At 39.1% G+C, this 22693-nt stretch overlaps 1 protein-coding gene across 4 annotated transcripts in view; it reads right to left on the bottom strand.

The window, feature by feature from the left end:
- Positions 1-22693, bottom strand: part of PDGFD (platelet derived growth factor D) — a 130960-nt gene that overhangs the window by 27382 nt on the left and 80885 nt on the right. For all 4 annotated transcript variants that reach the window (XM_015852243.3, XM_032442181.2, XM_032442180.2 and 1 more), the window contains one exon: positions 4215-4274. In XM_015852243.3, the coding sequence (XP_015707729.3) occupies positions 4215-4274 (60 nt within the window). The remainder of the gene's footprint in view (positions 1-4214; positions 4275-22693) is intronic.

The raw sequence follows: 22693 nt of genomic DNA, 5'->3' as shown, positions 1-22693 counted from the left end.
CAGGACTGAATCCTTCAACAGTTGCAAAAAGAGTTTTTGAAATAATCGTTTGTTTTGTCTTTGATTGTTAGTTGTATCACAAAACGTATGATCCTTAACATTTTATTGCTTTTGTTTTCTTGAAGTCCAAATTAATTATTATATACAAAAAAGAGAATAAATTGAAAGCATTACAATAGCATGGTCAAGAAAGCCAGGCTCTACCTTGCTGCTTACAGTCAGTAGCACAAGAAGTTTCAGAAGGCCCAGTAGTGCCTCTACAATGCAGTGCTAAGATGCAGTGCAGATGACTCTAAAAATTCATGCCCTCTGCAGAGGAAGGTACACCTTAAAGCTTCTCTCCTGATTTCTAAGTGGCCTGATAAAGACTGCCAAAGAGATGAGAGCCCTGGGAAATGAAAAGCTCCTGCCAGTGAAACACAGCATTGCTATCTACAGTGCTGTCGGTGTGCATCATGCAGTGTGCTAATGCAGTCTTTGAGGTTACCAAGGAAAAATGCATCAAAATGCAGCTAGCTCATTGAGAAGAGTGCATGGCTGGTCTGTACCACAGCCTGGCCATCCCCACTCCCTTTCAAAAGAGACAGAGTGCAAGGATGCTGAAGAATTATCAGCACAAAAGCTGGTTTGCTCTGGCAACTCAGTGGAGCACAACAAGGAAATCCGAATGTACCGTCATCCCTGGTGCCATTTCATAACAGATCTGTGGGTCAGACTGTGAATTTGCAGGGCATTTCAAACTAAGCAGCAGGGATTCCCCATTTTCTTTTCACACAAAAGCCCCTACTCAAGAGATTTGTGCAGCCTACTTTGCTTAAAGAAGAAAGCTTAACTTTTTTTCTCAGTGACAGCCAAATCGAGAGGAATTATTGGAACAGCCCAGATAACCTCCTGGCAGCTCTATCATGTGACAGGCCCAAAAGTAACTTCAAAGCTGCCAACCCAACTGCCTCTCTTTTGTCCTGCCAAGAACAAAACACAGGCTACAGAAGAGCTTGGCTCCTTGTAATCCGGCTTCTGAGATAGCATCCAAAGAGGACAAGAAGAGGTGAATAGCAAAGACTTTCCACATTATATATTTCTTCTATATTTCTTAAAACACATTTTTAGTTTCATGTGATAAAAAAGTATCTTTCCTGGCAGTGCTATTACTTGAAATTTCTACTGCATGTCCCCCGTTTTATTATATTTTCTATTTGTATTGCAAAGCTGGCAGGTTTGTCACTGTGCATCACAGTTGTTTGTTGGTCATGACATTGCATCACAAATTAAGAAAACTAACTTAAAAAGGAGTGCATTTTGTTTACTGGTTTTCTTTTTTCCAGGTTAGCCGTTCTGTGTTAGGGACAAAAGTACTGGTTTTAGCATTCTGAGGGATAACACAAAATATGGTTGTGTGTCTGATACAACCTTGGATGAGAGCACTTGCTCAAATTCAACTTTTCATTCTAAGCAATGTAATTAATCCAGATCCTAGAACTGTCCTTTGTGTTACTGTGGGTTTCTGGGGAAAAAACATATCAGTCATGCTAACTTACTAACTGCAGAACAAAATGTCATCTTGTCAGCATCTGGCAGGGCCAGGTTTGCCTTTCAGAACCCTCAGGACCACTGCAGAACACCTGAATGTTACTCTCATGAATAAGGTACCCACCCTTGGACTTTCTGCTTGGAATCTTTGGGATAAATTACTCAACCTCTGCACATTACTTTGAGGATAAAAAAGGGCTAGTGGGTGCAATGAATACCAAATGGAAGATGTTATGTTTGGTTGGATAGGGGCTTGTGTAGGAAAAACAGTGAAACTGGAGAGGATAAAGGAACTTGGGTTCTGCTACTGGTTTAGCTGTAAGCTTGTGTGGCTATCAGCATTTTAGCTGTGATTCTGGTCTCTAAAACACTAACAAATATTTAGAAATGAGTAGATGTAGAAAATGAATAGTTTTTTTTAAAAAAAATTCAATATGGAAAAAACTCAAACACCCGGATTACTGTTTGATTTTTATGATGTTAAGGAGGATAATTAACATGATGTTTAACATATACGTAATCTCATTTTCATAGTTACCTGATGAGGGAGCCCTCGCCTTATGTTTTCTAACATAGAATCGTTTGAGTTGGAAGGGACACTTAAAGGTCACCTAGTCCAACTCCCCTGCAATGAACTGGGACACCTACAACTCAATCAAGTTGCTCAAAGTCTTGTCCAGCCTGACCTTAAGTGTCTCCAAGGATGGGGCATCCACCAGCTCTCTGGGCACCAATGCCAGTGCCTTACCACCCGTACTGTAAAAAATTTCTTCCTTACACTCAATATAAATCTTCCTTGTTTCAGTTTGAAACCACTTCCCCTTGTCCTATCACAGCACACCCTACTAAAATGTTTGTTCCCTTCTATCTTATAGCCACCCTTGAAATACTGAAAGGCTACTATCAGTCTCCCTGGAGACTTCATTACTCCAGGCCGATCATCTCCAGGTCTCTCAGCCAGTCCTTACAAGGAAGTGTTCCATCCCTTGGATCACTTCTATGGCCCTCCTCTGGATGCATTCTGAGAGGCCCATGTTCTCTATACTGAGGACTCCACATCTGAATGCAATACTCCAGGTGAGGTCTCATCAGCGCAGAGAAGAGGGACAGGATGACCTCTTGCTTTGCTGGCAACACTTCTTTTGATGCAGCCCAGGATATATTTGGCATTTTGGACTACAAGAGCATATTGCTGGCTTATGTCCAACTTGCAATCCACCAGTACTCCTTTTCAGCAGCGTTATGATTTATCCTTACATACCTCACTTTGTACTGATAGTGGGGGCTGTCATGACCTTGCACTTGGATTTGTTGAACCTCAAGAGGTTCACGTGGACCCACTGCTCGAGCCTGTCTAGGTCTCTTTGGATGGCATCCTGTCCTTTGGGCATGTTGACTGCACCACACAAGTAGGTGTCATTTGCAAACATCCTGAGGGTGCATTTGATTCCACTGTAGCTGTCACTGATGAAGATGTTAAAGACCATTGGTTCCAGCTCTGACCCTTGTGGAACAGTACAACAGTGATCTCCATTTCGTCACTGAGCTGCTGACTACCACTCTCTGGGTATGATCTTGGAACCTCAGCCTACCAAATTTTTAAACAATATCGTATCAGATAAATTCTCAATTTCAATCCCATATTAGAATAAAAATTGAGTTAATGTCTTTTAATAAAACAGTCTCTTAGTATCTTCCTCTTGGCACAGGCAGAACTCAGATTCCCTAACATTACTACTCAGGACTTTCAACAGAATTAGTTCAAGGTTATCATAGCATTTGATCTCAAAGAACAAGTAGTAGCTGTAAACTCAAGGGCAACTGCGGATGAGATTGGATTAACTTCTTTTAATTCTGGCACTACAGGTTTTTTTCTCTGCTCAGTGTCTGACTTAGACACTAATCTGTAGGATTTACTCTTATTTTCTGCTCCTCCACTGGCATCTCCTCTTAACTTCTAAAACAAAGGTGCTGTCAGTAAACTCTTCCATAAATGTTCCAAACATGGATCTCACTGGACTCAAATTCTGCTTTGAGCTCTCGTATGTAAGAGGACTGCCCAGATAGAGAAGTCTAATGCTATACTGCTACTTCTAACAATGTGGGCCCACAATTTAAATTTACTTGAGAAATGTGGGAGGGGATAGATTTTTAACCAGTGACACAAATCAAGTGCAATGAAGAGAAAAATAACTGTACACTTCCCCTTTTCTTCCTTTTGTTTTCCTTTTCCTTTTATTTTCCTTTCCTTTCCCTCTTCCTGAATCACATTTCATTGCTGGATATGGAGACTTCAGATAAAGTGTTTTATTACAAAATCTTAAAAAAATCTTGTATGAAGAATGAAAAGCAAAATCCTTTTTTTTTTCTGTCAGCCTGTTTTTAGTTTTCTATTTAGATCAAGAACATTTCATAAATGAAAACAATAATGAGTTTGTATCTTTTATTTTCATCTTGGCAGGGTCAGTTTGGAAGCAAGAAATCTTTCCCAATGGCTGGTCACAACAGCTGATGGCGTACTTTGAATTTTTTTCTCCTTAAAAAAACATTGGTTAAATAGCAGGAGTTTGATAATCACTTATTTCATCCTCTGCCAAAGGTGAATACATGGTTCCTCTGTGTAGGAACTATAATAGTGATTTGGATTCTTGCGTATCAGTCTAGAATAGAAACAAACTACTTACTGAGACAGAACTTGTGACTGATTCCCAGTTGGTTTCTGAGGCTGCATGCTGGAAATCATCCTAAAGGGGAAAAATAAAACACAGAAAAATTCACTGTTAATGCACTGTTCACAATTAGCTACAGAACATAAAAAGTCCTAGTATTCAACATCATCTGTTTGAATTTTATTCCATGAAAGAAGAATTGCCATATATAATTTCTAAAGTTTTTCATGGGATAATGTTGCCTTCATTTAGGTTTCTCCCTTCTCACTTTCTGTAAATAAGCCCCTTATAAGCTTGTTGAGGAAAGACCAGGTATTATTATTATTTATAATACGATACACATTTCTCTACATAACAGGATCTAATCTGGTCAAAACCATTACATATATCTTCTAAGTAGTACTAACCACTTCTGTACATATACAGTCAGAGTGCAGTGCTGTTTCCCAAACTGAGCCATTATGAAAGGAATGTGGACATACCTTGGGTACTTAGTTATGGTGAAAAGCAAAGTAAATCAATCTATTTGAAATGCACTTCCAGTATGACTGTCCTCCTTTTGGTCTTTGTACTGAACAGGATTTGCTCATCTGTGCAGAGCACTGAATGACACTATGTCATTTAGACCAAGAAACATAGCCACTATACATTTACATTAGGAGGATAATATCACAACTCCTCTGGGCATTTATGATTAAGCTGAGCAAGGGAACAGGATTATATAATCTAACTTTGAATAAAGTGATCATCTAAGGCAGTGTTCTTTCCATTTACAGTCAACTAAACCCAGCATTTTTTGGATGCAAATCATCTGATCTATTCCTGATACCTAACCTGGGATGACATGAATTAGATACTAAAAAATGCATTTTCCTCTCCATTGTCCACATAGGCAGCCAGAGGTAACTAGCTTACATACAGATGTCAGTATTGTACACAGACATTGATCTGTGGTCAGCTGAATCCCAGCTCATTCATCCGACTAGTGATGGGCAATCATTACTTAAATGATCGGCATGAACAGACAGGTAAGGAAAATGGACTGAAGTGACAGTATACCAAGATTTTCATTTCTAATAATGGAATTCATCATGAATTTAAAGAAGATGGATCAATGTCTGATCTCATTTTACAGAGACAGTCTCTGCTGTGCATTTAAGTTGACAACTTAGAAAGGAGAAATGGAAGACACGCTATTCACCCGGTCCAGTCTAGACTCAGCACTGCATGGGACCATAGATACATGCACATACTTGTTATTTCTTATGAATTCAAAAGAGAAAAATCATCACATAATCTGCAAGTTCATCAATAAATTGATTCCGTTGTCAAGAAATAAGAGTTGCTTTTAGACACAAATTACATGTATCTGGTACTTAACTGTTCTTTGTTTGTTACAAAAAGAAATTAAAATGTCTTAAAAGACATAAAATTGTTTATACAGTATTGTTACTCTTAATCTTCCTTAATATTGTTCCTACAGCGGAACTATAGTGATTTATTTAGTACGTAAGATTGGTAGAAGTTAAGTACCCCCATCAAACTATAGTGTCACCATATGATCACCGAAACTGCAGGGCTATTAAAACATTAATAATTACAGTGGTCATTTTCTTCTGTGAATACAGAAGCAAAAGGTTATTGGAAAATTATTTCATGCAGGCATTTTATAGCAGTAAACAGATCAACAAATGCTATGATCAGGTCATACATAATTCAGGAGTGGTGGGTTACCTTGGCCAAATTTTCTGTAAATGTGATTGCCCAGTTATTGACAAGTAATGCTTTGAAGTGCATAGAAATGAATTTAAAAAGCTCGTGGATCCTCTGGTTGTAGTTGCCAGTTGCAAAACTTGGAAATCATTTCCTATCTGTCATTAACTTCCATTTATCATTTCCAGAAAAAAAGTGGCATCGAGTCCTGAAGCATTATTTTAAAACAGGAACAATCTGCCTCATTGAATGCTTGGAGACAAGTCTGCAGGCAAGGAATAATTTTGTGTTTGAAGTGACGGCCCCCTTGTGCTATCTAATTGTAGACATCAAAGCTCTTTCTTTAGTCTATGATTCTTTGAGATGGCTGATGACATGGAGCCCCTCCAACACCCTGAGATAGGCAGGTGGTACACACGTCTCTCTTGGATCTCAAACCTGATGACTGCGTATTTTGATTCTGTGATTATATTTCATCTGCATAAACTATTCACAACTAGATGGCTTTGTTCCACCGTCACTTAAGGCAGCTGCAGTCATTTTTGGCTTCTTAGAGCTTTTAACTTCTACAGTTTGAAAATTATTATTATCTATGGCTTCTGCTTGCAGCTATTTCAAGGAATGATATCAATGTGGTTCTCATCATTGCAAAAACTCCCTTCTTCTTCTCACCTAAAAGAACCTAAAGACATATCTATCTTCACTGCTGTCTGTTCAGTTCATACTGCCTCGTTTATGTGAATCTGCATCATGGTAACATTAGCACGATACAAGACTTCACCAAAAGCACTGCAATTATTGTTCTACAAGCAGCAAAACTACAGGTCTTTCATTTATCTTCTTGTAAGATATTTGCGAAAGTAACTATGCCTCAGGACGCCAAACCCTGTACATGTCCTCAGAGTTAAATATGTATGGACACTGACGTATTGTCCGTAGATCTGTTTCAGACAAAGATAAGCTACTCTCTTCCTCACAGACTGACACTGTTTGCACTCTGTATTTGAGCACTGATCTGAGTAAGTGAGATGGAGACATGGACAATACTTTGCTTCTCTGGAGGCTTTTACAAGTGGAGATTGTGAGGCCAAATGGCCGCGATCAAGGATGCATGAGACTGCAGATAGATACCACTGGCTGCTCAGAAGCTGAGGCTCAAGCAGTGGGGTTTACAAGGTCAGTGGGAACAGGGAGACATAAGGAAGATGCCAGGGATGAGGCTCGGCCTGTCAGAAGCCTGCTAGTCTGCAAAGCATAATGTCCATGACTCCCTTTGCTGTACCACAAATCCAGCAACGTGAGTCCTCAGAGACATGCTGAATTGCAGTCCGGTCCTCAAGTTACAAACAAGAAGTAGTTTCTGGTATTTCTGCAGGCCTTGATTTTTTACACACTTTATCACTGTAATCCAGTATTTTGTCATGCTGGTGCTGGAGATCTTACCAGGTGTGGTGCCTGAGACAGGCCACAACTGCAACAGCACAGGCACAACACTGACAGATCTCCCTCCAGATAAAGGAAGCAGCCCTGCATCTCTGTACACTCACTGCTTGTCACAATTTGCAGGCTCTGGGGCTAACTGGATTTAGTAAAAGTTTGTTTCTTTAAGGAAATTAAGGAGCAAAGGAAACTAGGGAATAATTTCCCACACAGTGTTTTAGTATAATCTGATTTCTATTCCAAAAGATAAATAGAAAGATATACACTTTGAAATACCCTTATTATGTTTTCTATCCATCATATTACAAGGTTTTAACTTTCCTATCAGAATGATATTTACTATTACTTGTCCTAAGGATGCTGAAGGATACCTCTTTTTCCTGCAGCAGGCTGCATTTTTCTTACCTACAGGGATGGCCAAATCACCAAACTGGAGGATGTTAGATTCAGACGATATCAGAAAGAAATTCTTTACTGTGAGGGTGGTGAGACATTGGAACAGGTTGCCCAGAGAGGTGACTGACACCCCCTCCCTAGCATTCAAGGTCAGGCTGGATGGGTGTCATGGTTTTGTAATGTTGCTGTCAATATGGGGCTGTGAGCAACCTTGTCTTGAGGGAGGTGTCCCTGCCTATCATAGGGGCTTGGAACTGGCTGATCTTAAAGGTCCCTTCCAACCCAAACCATCCCGTGACTCTGTGATTCTAATCTGAAGGCAGCCATATTCTAACTGGAAGTACAGTCATATGTTACCTCTGATGAAAACTATTACTGGAACAGATAAGAAATGAACAAGTGAATTTAACCTCATAGAATTTTCCTTCCTTTTTCTTGGTGTAGTCCTATAAGGCATGCCATCCACAACACCTAAGGTCAGTAACAAAAGGTCAGACAGCTACCACCAAGTGTCTTATCCCAAGCATGATACTATGATCCCTGCCCTTTAAAAGAAGGCATAAATTAGTTACCGAAGACCAATTGCCACTACATTTCAGTGGTACAGCCTTATCAGTTATGACTAGTTAACTAGTGCAAAATGACATATAAAATCACTCTTGATTTGCTCTGACACCTTTATTGCTTATAACTGAGCACGAAGCATAAGATGTTCAAAATTTCAAAGTGTAAGTCTGTAATAATGATTTAGGTTAACTGCGGTTTGATACATTTAAAGTAAAAGTAAGTCTGAAGCAGAAAAATGCATGTAAAGATGTCTGATCAATGCTTCTTTTCATCTTTTACCTAATTTTGGAATTAAACATTGCTGGTTGTATAGCACGACAGTGGCCAAGACCCTGACATTTAAATTATTCTTCTAAAAGGTCAGTCAGTACACGCTGAAATGAGACAATAAATGTGCCTTTGAAAAATCAGATGTCACCCAGCATTAAGGTGCCCATAAGCTCCCCATCTGATGCACACACCCATGAGGGAGCTCATGGGACTTTGCCATGCTGCACAAAGCATGCATTAGCTTTCACCACAAAGCCTGTTCTTAGATGTCTATGTACATAGGATTCTGTTTGTTAGTAGCAAATCCATTGCATGCTGCAGTTAAGAAAAATAGGAATTAATCCAAATTCACTGCAAATATCTGCAGTTCCCCCTTAATCATTTTTACCAGAATAGTACATTTTACCAGTGCATTTAGATATTAGGATGCACAGCTTGACACGATCTTCTACATTGCCGTTTCCAAACTTTGATGATTTCAAGCAGATCCATCATCATCAGTAGCTCAGTTCATTTTGGTCTTAGTTAGGCTTTCCTTACTCTTTCAAACTCCTCAGATTGGATGGCTGTCTCCAAGCTAAATTTATCTCTACTGCACTTACAGAAGTGCCAGCTTTGTCCTTTTCTTCCTCTCTGGAGTGTTCCTCCTGCAGTGCTTCTGAAGAGATGTTTTATCTCCTCTCAGCATCCGTTTTATTACGCTAACCAAGCCAAGTTGTTTTGGCCCTTGCTGAGAAATGTCTTCTTGTCCCCTGAAAGTCTCATGGCCATTCCCTGAGCACAGTCCAAGAAAGACGTTTTTGCCCTGTGTTATGTGGACTGCAGAAAGTATCCCAGTAAAGTTCAATTGCTGCCTCATTAGTACTTCTTTGCCTAGCACACCCACAGATATTCTTCCCCCAGCTATGCTGACCAGTGAGATGCCATTTAGCAACAAACGTTTTTATTATTAATCTCTGAGTGACCTCCTTGATCCTTACTGGATGGTTCCATTTCACTGCAAACCATCTCTCTCGTGTTCAAGGTCACCCAGTATTCCGCTGTGATATTCTGATTTTCCAGTTCATGGGCAATGCACCTTATCTCTGTGTGTGCTGAAAAATTCATTAACACACTACAGTGGCAGGTTGTGGTCTTGTCCTTCTGGCCAAAAATAAAGCTGATCATAATACCAATCCTTTAGAAACCCCCATTAGCAAACTCTCCCTTGTTGGATACTTCCTCTTGTATTACAGCAAACTGTATCCTCTTCAACTGCCTTGTGGCTCTTTTATTAATTGCCATCTCCTGTTAATTGCCACCTCCTCCAGATAAGTGACTGTCTTCTGTATGGTGCCAGGTAAGATCCTCATCTGAAGTCCGATTAGTTTTGTTCTGCAGAACTTCCTTCCTCTCAGACTATTCTTCAGGCCTCACAGGAGCTTCTTTAATAAACAGATGTGGATTTTTTCTATTTTCCTGTACTTTTAACTACATTCTCCAGCGCTAAGCACCCTGTAAGCTATCTAGGTCAGACTAATGAGTGTGCAGTAGCCCTGGCCACTCTCTTCCCATTGATGCTATATATTTCTCTGCATTTTCTATAACCTTAAGAGCCCATGTTTACTGTATCTCACTCTAGGGATGCAACCCAGGTGTGTGAAGTTAATAGTGTGGCTGCTCCCTGTGATCTTTGTATTGTATAGAAAAAGAGATTGGCTGCTGCCAGCAATTCTCATGCAGGCAGTCTGCAGTAAACAGCTCTGGTGTTCAAGTGCACCTGGCCACAGTACTGTCCCAGTTTAAGAGCATTCTGGTCCCTATGTGATTCCTTATGGTGGCACAGCTGTGGGGAGTGGATGGTGTCATGGAGCTGAAAGGTGAGAAAAGATTGGGCAGAACTATCCCCAGGAGATGCGAACTTCCAGCTTGGAGTTCAGCGCCCTTGAGAAGAGGACCTTGGTGGAACTGTCATGCTGACTGGCAGGGTTCTTGGAAGCAGCTCCCTGGTAATACGGGAATCTGCCCCGAGCCAAACTGAGAAAGCTGACACTCTGCTTGCCCTGCAGTGTCCAGGTAGGCAAAAAAAGTCCTCCAGAGTTAACAGAAGGCAGAGACAGCTGGTTATTTCAGGTTATTCATGTTGGCATGACTTATTCTAAAAGGGAATGTGCTGCAGGGCCCCAGTACATGGTTAGAAGGAAAGAGGACAGCTATTCATTTTCTTTCTTTCCACTTGGGTTTCTACCTGTTTTTATAGACTTATGTACATTGTATAGTCACTTGAAAATACTCATTAAGAGAAACAGCCTAATTTCATTTAATATTCCAAGTTTCCCATTGTTCTATAAGGTGTATCTCCTAAGTGCTCTGATATGCACAGTCACATTTGTAGATGAGAAAAAGCAAGGGGAATAATAATGATGATGAAGAACTCTAATGGAGCTACGCAAATTTAATTCCAAAGCTGAGGAGACGGTGTAAAAAAGGTACCAGAAGGGACCTTAGCTGTCCTCGCAGCAATCCCAGCCTATTGATTTTTTGTGAAAGATCCATTTGTTTTTGAGCTCTCTCCCAGAGGATGCTGTTAAATTCTGCAGTAAGCACGCAGCAGGAGCATGTGTTGTGTTTCACAGATAATGCAAAGCAAAACAATTTGTTCACCCTCCTGCCTTTACTGGAAGGCACTGCGTTTTTTAGGACAACATAAAAGGACTTCTATATAAAGTTTCTAAGATGATAAGAGCAATCATAAAAATAGCAAGAATACATAATCTCTGAGGAATACAAGAAACAATTTCTATAAGCTTTTCCAGGTTTTTGATGGGATCAAAAGCAGGTGATTAATTCAAGTAACAAGGGGTACTGTTTGCTTGGAATTGCCTTTAATTTTGGTCTAATAGTAAGGAAAACTTTTCAGACTGGGCTTTCAAACTCAAATCTATTGCACAAAATGATACTGCTGTTCAAGCTAAATATTGTTACCTTAAGTAGAGTCATGCTTCTCATTTCTTTTATGCACCAATCTTCTGAACATCAATTATAGATAATAGTGTGAATGAAGACTAGACAAAAAGAAAATATCTTTATCTTGCCCCCTTTTTGTAAGCAGCCTAACCAAAGAAACAGTCTGGAATTTGTTTACCAGTTTGGAAAATCCATCTAAAACATGGAACTGAAATGGCAGTCTCAGCACCAGCAAGGTGTGTTGGGGGTTGGACTCGATGATCTCTAGAGGTCCCTTCCAACCCCTACAATTCTGTGATTCTGTGTGTACTGTGTCAGCATTACTGCATAACACATTATTTAAGTTCAGACTGAATACAAGTGTTAACTAAGTAGACTAAGGCTGGCTGTAGAGTTACAATAGGCTAAATATTCTTAAAGCAATGGAAATTTAGAACAACAGTTTACTTCAGTTTAACACTAATGACCTAGAAAATGTCACAGAAATTGAAGCTGGAAAAAAAACATTAGAAGTTGGAAAAAAAATAAATTAGGTCTTTTAAAGACCACTGAATACAAAGAAATATTCCAGGAGTACCAGAGGTCAGTAGCAGAGGTAGGAAAGGAAAATAAGCTTTCATTTAGAAGAATATAAATGGAAAAAAAAAACAACACATGTCTAAACCAGAAATCATATTTGATGTCACAGACTCAGAAAGGAACAAGTGCCAAGAGCCTGGGCAGAGAAAAGAAGAACAATCTGCAAGTAATTTGGTAGCATGGCACACAAGGTGATACTTAGGGATACTGCAAGAATGTGGGGAGAAGGCTTTCCCTGCAGCAAGGGGATATCAAAACTCCCCAGAAAAGTTCATGGGTAGACGGTCCATGGCAAGAGGTGGTTTCTCTCCTCACTAATGGGGTGCAGGTGAACATCTGTATACCCTCTTGCCATGGGCAGGGCTGTGCTCAGAAGACCATGAGGCCTGTGGGCACCGCTGGCTTTGCTAGAAAACAATGACATGTTCTCAACACAAGGTTGCTGCTAAGACAGAAAAGCAAGGTATTTACTTCCACATATTTATTATGGAGATAAACTATCTATAAAGTGAGTGGAGTGTCCTCTTTTCTTCTTCCTTCTGTTATCTGCTCTGACCACTCTTTTTTTATTTTTCTTCTTCTTCTTTTTTAAATCAGAATTAAATAATGCTGTTTTTTTTTTTGTTGTTGTTGTAGTTGTTGTTTGTTTGTTTGTTTGTTTGTTTCCCTGTATAAACTCATAGATGCCACTGACTGTAACTCAATAGAGAAAAGACCAATCTTCTCATAAGAACTTTTGGGCTGCATTTACATTAGAATATAAAATGAGGTAGTGATCTATGGTGAATGGTCTGCATGCAGTATCTGTGCTAGCTCCCAAACTAAATGTGAGAATACAAAAAAGCCTGTACTTATGCTTTGGCTCTTGGCGAGTATCTTTGACTGCCAACTTTGCTGACAATCTGTGTTACAAGGACTTCTGTACTAAAGGGTTTGATCCTGCAAGAGTTTGTACTTAAGTCTCATTCTATGACTGATGGGTGGTGGACTTCAGTGGCATCTGGTATCAAGAACATGTAATGAGAAAATACGCTGTCTGACTTCTACAGCTGAAGAAAAACTCCACAGAGTGGTCATTTCTAATTAGGCACTGACTCATCATCAAACTGACAATACAGGAAAACAGAACTGCATTCTTCATGGTATTACAAAATATAGGAAATGTGATATATGTACATATTTTAATGCTGTATATATCAGTTCAACATGGATAGAAACAATGGTCTGGAAATCAGGGAACTGTAAGCAAAAGAGTATGATATCTCAAGCAATTGATCTGAGGAGATGTTTAGCCCAGTAGCACAGCGTTCACTGTAAGACAGTTCATTTTATGTAACTTTTTTGATTTTTTTTTTTTTTAATAAGATCTATCTCATCAAGTTTAAAGTGAACAGGATATATGCATATATAAGGAAAAATCAGAAACAGCCTGTGACACATCTGTCATCTACACTGTTATGAAGATACACGTGGTCTTTTATAAAGTGCTCGGAGTAAAACAGAATGCTGCAAATTTAACAGAGAACTATGTATTAAAAAAAATCTAAATCAGATTTATGCAACGCTATGACTGTCTTTGCAAAAAAAATTGCATAGCATGAAGGTCGTTTGTACTAGAAGCAATGTGCTGAGCTCAGAACAGTGCAGGCTTGCATGCACAGGGGCTTCTTCAGCACAAGGGAAGGAATTTTTCTGATGACCTGAAATTGCAGAGTCAGAGTGAGACTAAAAATTGTTAAAAAGAAGTGTAGAGATTGCAAGAGCTCCAGTTACAGTGCATCCCAAGGAGGAAGAATGGTAAGAATAGCCACTGGCCTTGTCCCAGCCACCAGACTCGTGCAAGAAGCAAAAAGCTCTATGGCTCAGAATGTTCTGATGCCAAGATTTGCTGTTTCATCTTCTTGGTTTGGAATCTGGATATGCTGTTCTCCATTTTGTAGTCAGACGGTTTCTTAAATTAGAGAGTATCTCAGGTAAGTCTGGCACATAAACAAACATCCAAACAGAACAGTGCTGCTGACAAAGCCCTTTGTTTAACGATCTGGCAACGCAGCCCACCTTGCTGGTACAGAATCCCTGACTGCAAACAGGAACAACGCAGGATGCCTCTGTAGTATCTTGCCAATGTTAAACTCATGGCACTCCACAAAGGACCTGTGTGCCTCTCTTCCAGGTGGGGAAATAGGAGCTGTGAGGTGTCTGGGCCTGCAGGGCCTGGCCCAGAGCCGCCACCATAAGGCTCATGAGAGCAGCAGCCAGCAGCAAAAAAAAAATAACCCAGCAAAAAACATATCTGTCTTCATGAGGGCATGGAAATCTCAAAAATACCATCACAGTCCAGCAAGGGGAAAGTTCACCCTGGAGAAGTGCATCCTAAAGTCTTTCTAAATTAAAAGCTGAGCCAGGAGATAAACCCAGGAAACTGTGGAGCTCAAAGACAGGTGGTGCTAACAGTTCCTAGTGTCACAGCAACCAATATGGCCACAGTCAGATGGTTTCAGGTGACACTGTTTACACAGACAGCCCTGGAAACTTTTCTTTTGCCCAAGGAGACTGTGGATGCCCCATCCCTGCAGGCATTCAAGGCCAGGCTGGATGCAGCTGTGAGCAGCCTGTTCTGGTGGTTGGGGACCCTGCACATAGCAGAGGGGTTGAAACTGGATGATCATTGTGCTCCTTTTCAACCCAGGCCGTTCTATGATTCTATGACTCCGTGATGAAACACCTGAGCCACCAGGTTCAGTTCCCTTCAATATTGTATGGATGCTGTAAAAAGCTGAGAAATGGTGGAGGAGTTTTGAAAAGAACATTAGATAACCTCTGCTTGGATGGGATAGCCTGATTCATTTGTTTATTTATTTATTTTGAAAGATTAAAAGCTGAAGACGGTTGTTACTGCTTGACTAAGCAATAAACAAAGAAGTGTGAAAGCACTCTACAGAGATCTGAAACACACAGACACCCATGACAGACAAAACAGATTTCTTAATCATAAATTAGGAAGGAATGTAATTGTATGCAGTGGTATTGCCTTTGAAAAGAGGATATTAAAACTGGTTATAAATAAATAAATAAATAAATAAATAAATGATGTTTTTCTGACAGTGATTTCTAAATCTATGGTTAAATGTCCCATGAGGAATGCTCCTACTCTTGTTATATTCAAAAATGGTAACAGATGAACAGCCAGTACACTTACAAAGCAGAAAATTCTTGTCCTTAGAGAAAAATGGGCCAATTGACTTCATATCTCTAAATTCTCAGATTGTATGTTTGGCTGCATCACATATTACAGAGTAATAACAAAAGAAGCCTACAACCTCTTCTAAATTTAGACATAGGAACCTTAAAATGAATTAGTATCATTTGATCCAGGACTGTAAATATTTTCCAGTGATTACAGCTGTTGCAACAAACAAGGCAAGGATTTAGTCTGCAAGCAATTAAATATGCATCACACACAATATTTTGTTTCCCCTGGTTTGCCAAAAATGACAAAAACACAGTGAACTGAGTGTTCTAAGGCTAAAACAGACCTGAAATGCAAACTTGGGCAAGACCAGTACTACTTGCTAGACCAGTAGCAAGATTGTGCTGCCAAGCTTTGTAAAATCCTGTTGACACATTGCTGCATAAATAATATTGTGTCATAGAAAACATAAAGTTGAGCCTAGGAGCCCACCTCTAGTAGACATGCAACATGAAGGCATGCAAGTCTTATTCTGAATTAAAAGAACTCTGCAATTAACACTTGCTGTGCAGTGTTTTCACAGGTTCTTCAGTGTAGGTTGGAGGTCCAGCACATTTCAATTCAACAGCTTTTGCTGGAGTTTTGTCAGAAGGAAAACCTGAAAGCAGACTGTCTTCCTACTCCTCTCCAACGCAATCAGCTCACACAGGAGTTAAATTGCACCTTCAGCTTTTGTGCAAAAGAGGAACAGAACCTGATCAACAGGAAACAAAGCCTCGGAAGAACACACCATTTCCTCTTCCCTTACAGCCAGACCAGAGTTACTTAAAAACTCTTCACAGCATTGATAAACAAGCCTAATGTCTAATTAATCTCTTACAGAATCAAAAAATGGCATCTCTGTTCTCTATAATTTTGTAATCTAGAATTAGATTTCTGTAAAAGAAAAAAAAAACAAAAAACAAAAAACACCTCTATCCAGTGTTACCAAAGCAAATAAAAGGTAAATTATTCATATATTATTCCACATGCTAACACTCTAAAGTTGGTAGTAAAGGACAGGATATGGATTTACAGAGCCAGGATTGTATTCTCAAGTCAGAGTCCCCAACAGCTAATGTGATGGACAGTTTAATGGGTGTTATTGAAGAAGTCTTACTGTAAAATCACCTTATTCTCATATGCACTGTGGTACTGTTTGGGGTAAACATGACTGATAATGACTGGATTTAATCTTACTCTTTAGGGTAGGTGTAGAGTGGCCCAAGTGTCTACCAATCAGTTTGTTACTCACCTTGCTAGTAACCTCCTATTGGTCAACTTTACAATAGATTTCAACTACAAGGTCTTTCCTAGGAGCCTTGTGGTGTCTTCCAATAGGAATGATACTGAGATTGCAATGGGGCCTTCCCTATTACAGTACTGAAATAACATATCCAAGCTATCATTTTCTGCTTGGTTATGCAGATGCAGAGAGCTGTGACAGGCATTAGGATAGGATTCTACCCTATCCCATGGCACAGTAAACATCCCACTTCATTTCAGGTACTGAAGTTTTAAATTCCTAACTTTCTGCTACCCATAAATGCCTATTGCTGATTAAGAATATTGCTTTATGGATAACCTCAAAAACCCTCACAACATATGGTGTAAGTAAAGTGACTGATTTAAGAATGGTAAACCAGGAAACGTAAATCCTTATGAAAACTAATTAATTTGCCCAGAACAGATTTAGGACAAAAATATCTTGAATACCCTCTGTCTATTTTTTTCTTAACTGTCACTCATTCACAAGCATTACAAATAGTTAGGAATCATGGAGTTATTTCTCTCATTGTCAGTGGTTACTTATAATCTTTCCAAAGTTCTGTGACACTGGAAGACTACCAGAATTGTATTCCTCCATATTATAATAGGGATTGCTTGATATTTGAAGAACTGGGAGAAGATTAGAATTTTTTTTTCTTTTATTTTTTTTTTTTTTCCCACTGACAGTGACCTGAGAAGTGTCATGGACATGTGAGCTGAGGGGACAGTACCATCTTTGTACTGGTCTTTTTCTGCTTTCATCTTTATATCTCTAACTTACCTTGGAAAAGTAGGAATTTCCTCTTTGTGTCACTGACTTCCTAAGGCATTCTTAAAACTGGCAAGTACTGCCAGCAGGAAATGCAGTACTTCAAAATCTAAGGCTGCTCTAAAGAAGTAATGTCTTTAGAGTCTTGCTAGAGTCAATGATTTGGGACAGGATGCTGGATTTGGAAATAACATGCTCGCATTTGTGTAATCCTTTGAAGTTGTAAAGTGCTACATTTTCTTGTCCTTGGCCCCTGCCATGAGTTCGGTGAATTCTCACACAGTGCATAACACACTATTTGATTAAAGATGTAGTATTTTCAGCAGGAACTGAACATAGACAGGATTGCTGTTATGTTAAGACAGATTGATGACAATGTTCTGTGAGGCAGTCACGCTTTAACTGAGCTGTCAGCAGTTCAGAGATGGAGGAGAACAAATGTCCAGCTCTCCACCGTGCTGTTCTAACAACAAAACTGCCAGGTACACATGCCTGCAGCTGGGAAAACACAGACAATAAGGGCTATTTTCCATTCTGATTAAAACAATTATTTTATCAGTTGAAGTCTGAACAATTCCTGTATCTGCAATTCTCCCTGTAAAAAGCAAGTGATACTTGGACATCTTCCTGGAAAAGATGCTTGCTGATGTAGCTTGATGTTGTTTGTCACACAATCTATCTCTGCTTTTTGGATTTTTTATTTATCCTTTCAAAGTGTAGGAATCTTTGCTTGTTTGGGTCTTCTGCTTCTCTAACTATTGCCTTTTGGCATGACTGCTGCCCTTCTCTTTACAAACTACCCTCTTTGACTGTATGTGCCTCTTAAATGCAAATGTTGAAGTGAGTCTTTTAATTAGGATCTTTGTTTGCCTCAGGAGCAGATAAGGTGAAACTGCCCATCTGCATGTGCCTTCTCAACCCAGTTATTCCAGCATCTTATCACTGAGCTATTTGACTTCCAGTTTTCCTTCTTTCTTCACTATCTTTTGTTCTCCTCTGAGCACCACGAGAACAGGAATGTTCCTGCCTATCACAGTTTCTCTTGTTTACTGAACCACCTTCCTTTCTCCATAAAACCCTGCTGAAGGACAAGTTTGACCTGTAAGATGTATTGATAATACACGGAATGCAATGCTCCTCTTCATATCTTGGTAGCCTGAGATGCGCCGTGTCTCCAGATGCATAGAGGCACGATTTCTCTTTTTACCATGTAATTTTATGTTGCTTTTTAAATCAATGTAGCACCTTGGCAAATCAAAATGATGCACATGGATAATCTCTTAGCCAGTTTATGTAAAGTTAAGAAAAGAACATTGAAGATTTTGGGCAAGTTTTATCTAACAAGAAAGGAATTAATTACTTATCTACTGAAGGATGAAGCTGTGGCCATTAATTTTATGAGGATGATATGCCTTGAGCAGAAGCACAGAAATAGGTTTTTGCAAGAACTTAAGAAAATATGTTTTCTCATATGAGTTTTGCACATGGATTGCATGGTATTTATATACATACATACATATATGTATATACATACACACACACACACACACACACACATATACATATATACACACATATATATACATATAATGCCTAGCATAGACAAGAAAAAAAAACCCCTAAATCAGAGAAAGAGAATCAGGACAACTAATAAAGCTTCCACACGTGTGAGCTTTGGCTTCTTCACTGTGAGATCTAGCTCATGTTCAACAATTTAATTAACCACGACATTCCCCCTCCCCACCCTATTCCTTTCTGTTCTACCTACAGAAATTTTCTGTGATTCTTTCTGTGGATTATCTAAAAATGGGGAAGGTGTTCATGCACCATTATCATGACTGTTGTTACATGTGATATATTATGTGGCTTTTCAGATAGAAAATTTTGTCTTGGAGATGGACGGGAAGTGTCTGTTCTGAGAAAGAAATGACAAACTAAAACAAAATCACAGCAGTGTTCATGCAGCTTTTGGGATGGATTCAGCCTTGGGGCCAGTGATAAAGAATCAATCATCCTTTATGGTCTTCATGAATCTGGTGACTGAATCTTCTTACTATCCTGTTAACTCTTACAAGGAAGTTTGCTTATTGATTTATTTAAAAATCTACATCCTAATGTTGCATTATACATGTAAAAGTATATTCTGAAACAGAGGGAGCCACTCAGTTAATACGGAATGAATGTGAGTAGGAGTATCATGATCAGCTTTATTTGGTACATTTAAATTTTCTGTTTGTGCTTTGAATTTTTGGTGTATTCTTGTGAGCTTAACAGTCAAGTACCAAATAGTTTAAATCTAGTATTTGAACCGGTCAGCATTTTTTGCATGTGAAAGTAATTAAATTTTATTAGTCTGCCTGTGCTGCTTTTACCCACTTTGTGATCAACGTTCTTTTTTTGACCACAAGTAGTGAACTACATCCTGAATGTTTGGCACAAAATTGTTTTTTTCTAATATTCCACAGCGGATCAAAACCTAAAGCTCATCATTATTCCAATTGCTTTTTTGTAAGGCTTCTTCACGCAAGAAACATCATTTTAAACAGGTCAAAATTATTTAGGATCTAGCACATTGATGCACATTTTGACACATAAACATATCATGGGAAAACTTCTGTTTTTACATCCATACATACATCATTTTAGGTTTACAATTCACAAATAGTCAAAGCTTGTCATTAATACAACGTAATATTTCCTAGTCACAAATGATACCAGAAAAGAAAAGAAAGGTAAAAGCAGATAAGTTTATATACATCTGTAAAAAGATGTATACGTAAATGTTTTTTACTTTGTATCTTTATACACATTTTAATTCCAAGCTTTCTTGGAGCTCTTGTTTACAACAATGACTTTAGTCACGGTTCCAAAATATGGATTTAATTTAAGACTAACGAAAGGATTAGCAAAGTAATAACAATTTACTGTGATAAACATATAATAAATATGTGCCTCTTCCAATAAACTTAAAATTATTGTTTTAATTAGCAAATTGAATCCAGCATTTTCTAGATGTCTCATTAAAATGAAATTAGATGCAGGGCAGGGAATTTTAATTCAAAACATTCACTTTCATTGTTGGAGCACGTTCCTGAATTAGTTCCTATATTATTTTAGTAAATGTCCCTGATAACGTACTTGTAAAATGTAGGGTCCAGTCTTGTTAACCTTCCCTTTCAGAATGAGGTCATTGGAAGAATTTCATTTCAGAAAGAAAAACAGGACAGTGCACAGTGACCTCAAGGATTATTTCTACATGCAATTTAATTTAAATTTCTACATCTCAAAACAATTGACACTGTATTCTTAGTGATTACTGAATATCAACTTGTTAAGCTACATAGAAGATCCCTCAGCTGAGGTAACTGATCTGAAAGCAAAGGCAGGATAAAATTTTGCACCTGTAAAGATATGGAAAATTCACATCTCCTGCTTTGAAGTGCGCCAGAGGCCTCTCTCCCAACAATGCCTACCTCCTCCTCAGCAGCTGTGTTAATAACAAAAGATAACTTACTTTCTTCTGTATCACATAAGTGTTTGCTGTGTAACACTATGTCCATAGACTGAGAAATTATATAAAGTGTGAGGAAAAAAGAGAATGGGTATGTCTCAGTGCTTTGTTTATTATAAATGGATGTTTCTAAGGTAACCCTCTGAAAAAGAGTAAAATATACTTGTTTGAGAAATTAGCACTTAAACTGATAACGGCAGGGAAGAATTTCAAACAAATCTGCAGTTAAGTGAGGCTCATGCCTAATAGCCATCCTGGGTTTGCTCCAGACCATTTTTGCTCTCAATCTGTGAAGCTTGAAGGAAAAGACAATTTTTAAAGATGTTCAAGGGAGACATTTCTCCATGTGGACACTCAATTTATGCCAACAAACTGCATAGATAGATACAGCAGGGGGCCTTGGACGTAAAACATCCCTAGACATGAGACATCAGCTGCACGTACTTACCTACTTCTGCACCATCACAGACCATCACAGAGTATGACTGTCTTCTTGCCATAGCAGGACACTTGACAACATAATAAACTTAGGATAAGCGACTGGACACAAGAAACTCACTAATAAGCTCCTGGAGTCACTCGACCCTGTAGGTTCCACCCCCAGGGAGTAAAATGGATTCAATGGGAAGGAGTGGATTAGGTATTAGGAAAAGGTTCTTCACCAGAGGGCAGAGGGCATGGAACAAGCTTCCCAGGGCAGCAGTCATGGCATCGAGCTGCTCAAGTTCAAGAAGTGTTTGGATAACTCTTTTAGACGTAGGGTTTGAATTTTGAGCGGTACTGTGTGAAGGGAAGATTTAGACTCAATGATACTTGTGAGCCTCTCTAACTCAGAATATCCTGTGGCTCTAAGAACATCAGCTGCATGTTGGATTTCCCCCCTTCCCTCCAAAACCATCCATCTTGTTCATCCTCCAGAATTCTTATTCCCTCAGACCCAGAGCAGAGAGGGCAGAGGCAGAGATGGGGAGAGGAGATGGGGAGAGGTGGAGCAAGAGGAAAACACAAAGAGAACCAGCGTTAGCAAGCAAAAAACTGCTGGATGCTGCTTTTAGATGCTCAGAGGTTGGTGGGGGTTTTTTTGTTTCTTTTTTTCACAGATGAGCTCCCTTGCCCATTGCCCCTTATCTTAGATTTGGGCATTTAATCGCTCCCATATATCCATATGGCTTTTGACTTTCTCCTGTTAGAGATCATGTTTGCATTTCTTCAGTCCAATTTTCCAGAGCTACTTTGAATTCTAATCCCAGCACCCTGAGTTGACTGAGCCTCTTCATCTCACAAGAGCTGCTTATGTTACATGCCTTGTTTTACAAGGGCAAATGCGATCTTTGTGGATATGAGTGTAATTTATGTCTCCTATAAAAAAATAATCCCTTTTTGTTTCTCTAAATGGTACTGAAATGTGAAGTTAATGCAGAAACACAAGTATGTGAAGATAATGAAGGACGTATTTGCTAAGCTTGGTGGAACATCATTTGTGCCTTATGCAGAGTGCTGAACTAAGTAAAAACTTGATCTGCATCAAATGAAGTGAACTTAACTGACTTCCTTCAAGATGCATAAATGAGAAGGCCAGGAAGCAATGCTGCAGTGTTGTCAGGCTGCGTGCACAGTTGGAGATACATACCCAACCATTCTGGCACCTAGCTCAGAAGATGCAACTGATCAATAACTCAAGTGAACAATCCAAATTGCTTGCTTAATATATATATATATGTATGTGTATATATATATATATATATATTTGGAAAATTTTCAGTTAGATTCAGGTATACAAAGAAAACAACTGCCACGCACATCTA

The sequence above is a fragment of the Coturnix japonica genome, chromosome 1 (genome assembly GCF_054131305.1).
Source record: "Coturnix japonica strain WE chromosome 1, WE-NBRP24, whole genome shotgun sequence".
NCBI classification, from domain to species: Eukaryota; Metazoa; Chordata; class Aves; order Galliformes; family Phasianidae; genus Coturnix; species Coturnix japonica.
This window is presented reverse-complemented; position numbering and strand designations above follow the sequence as displayed.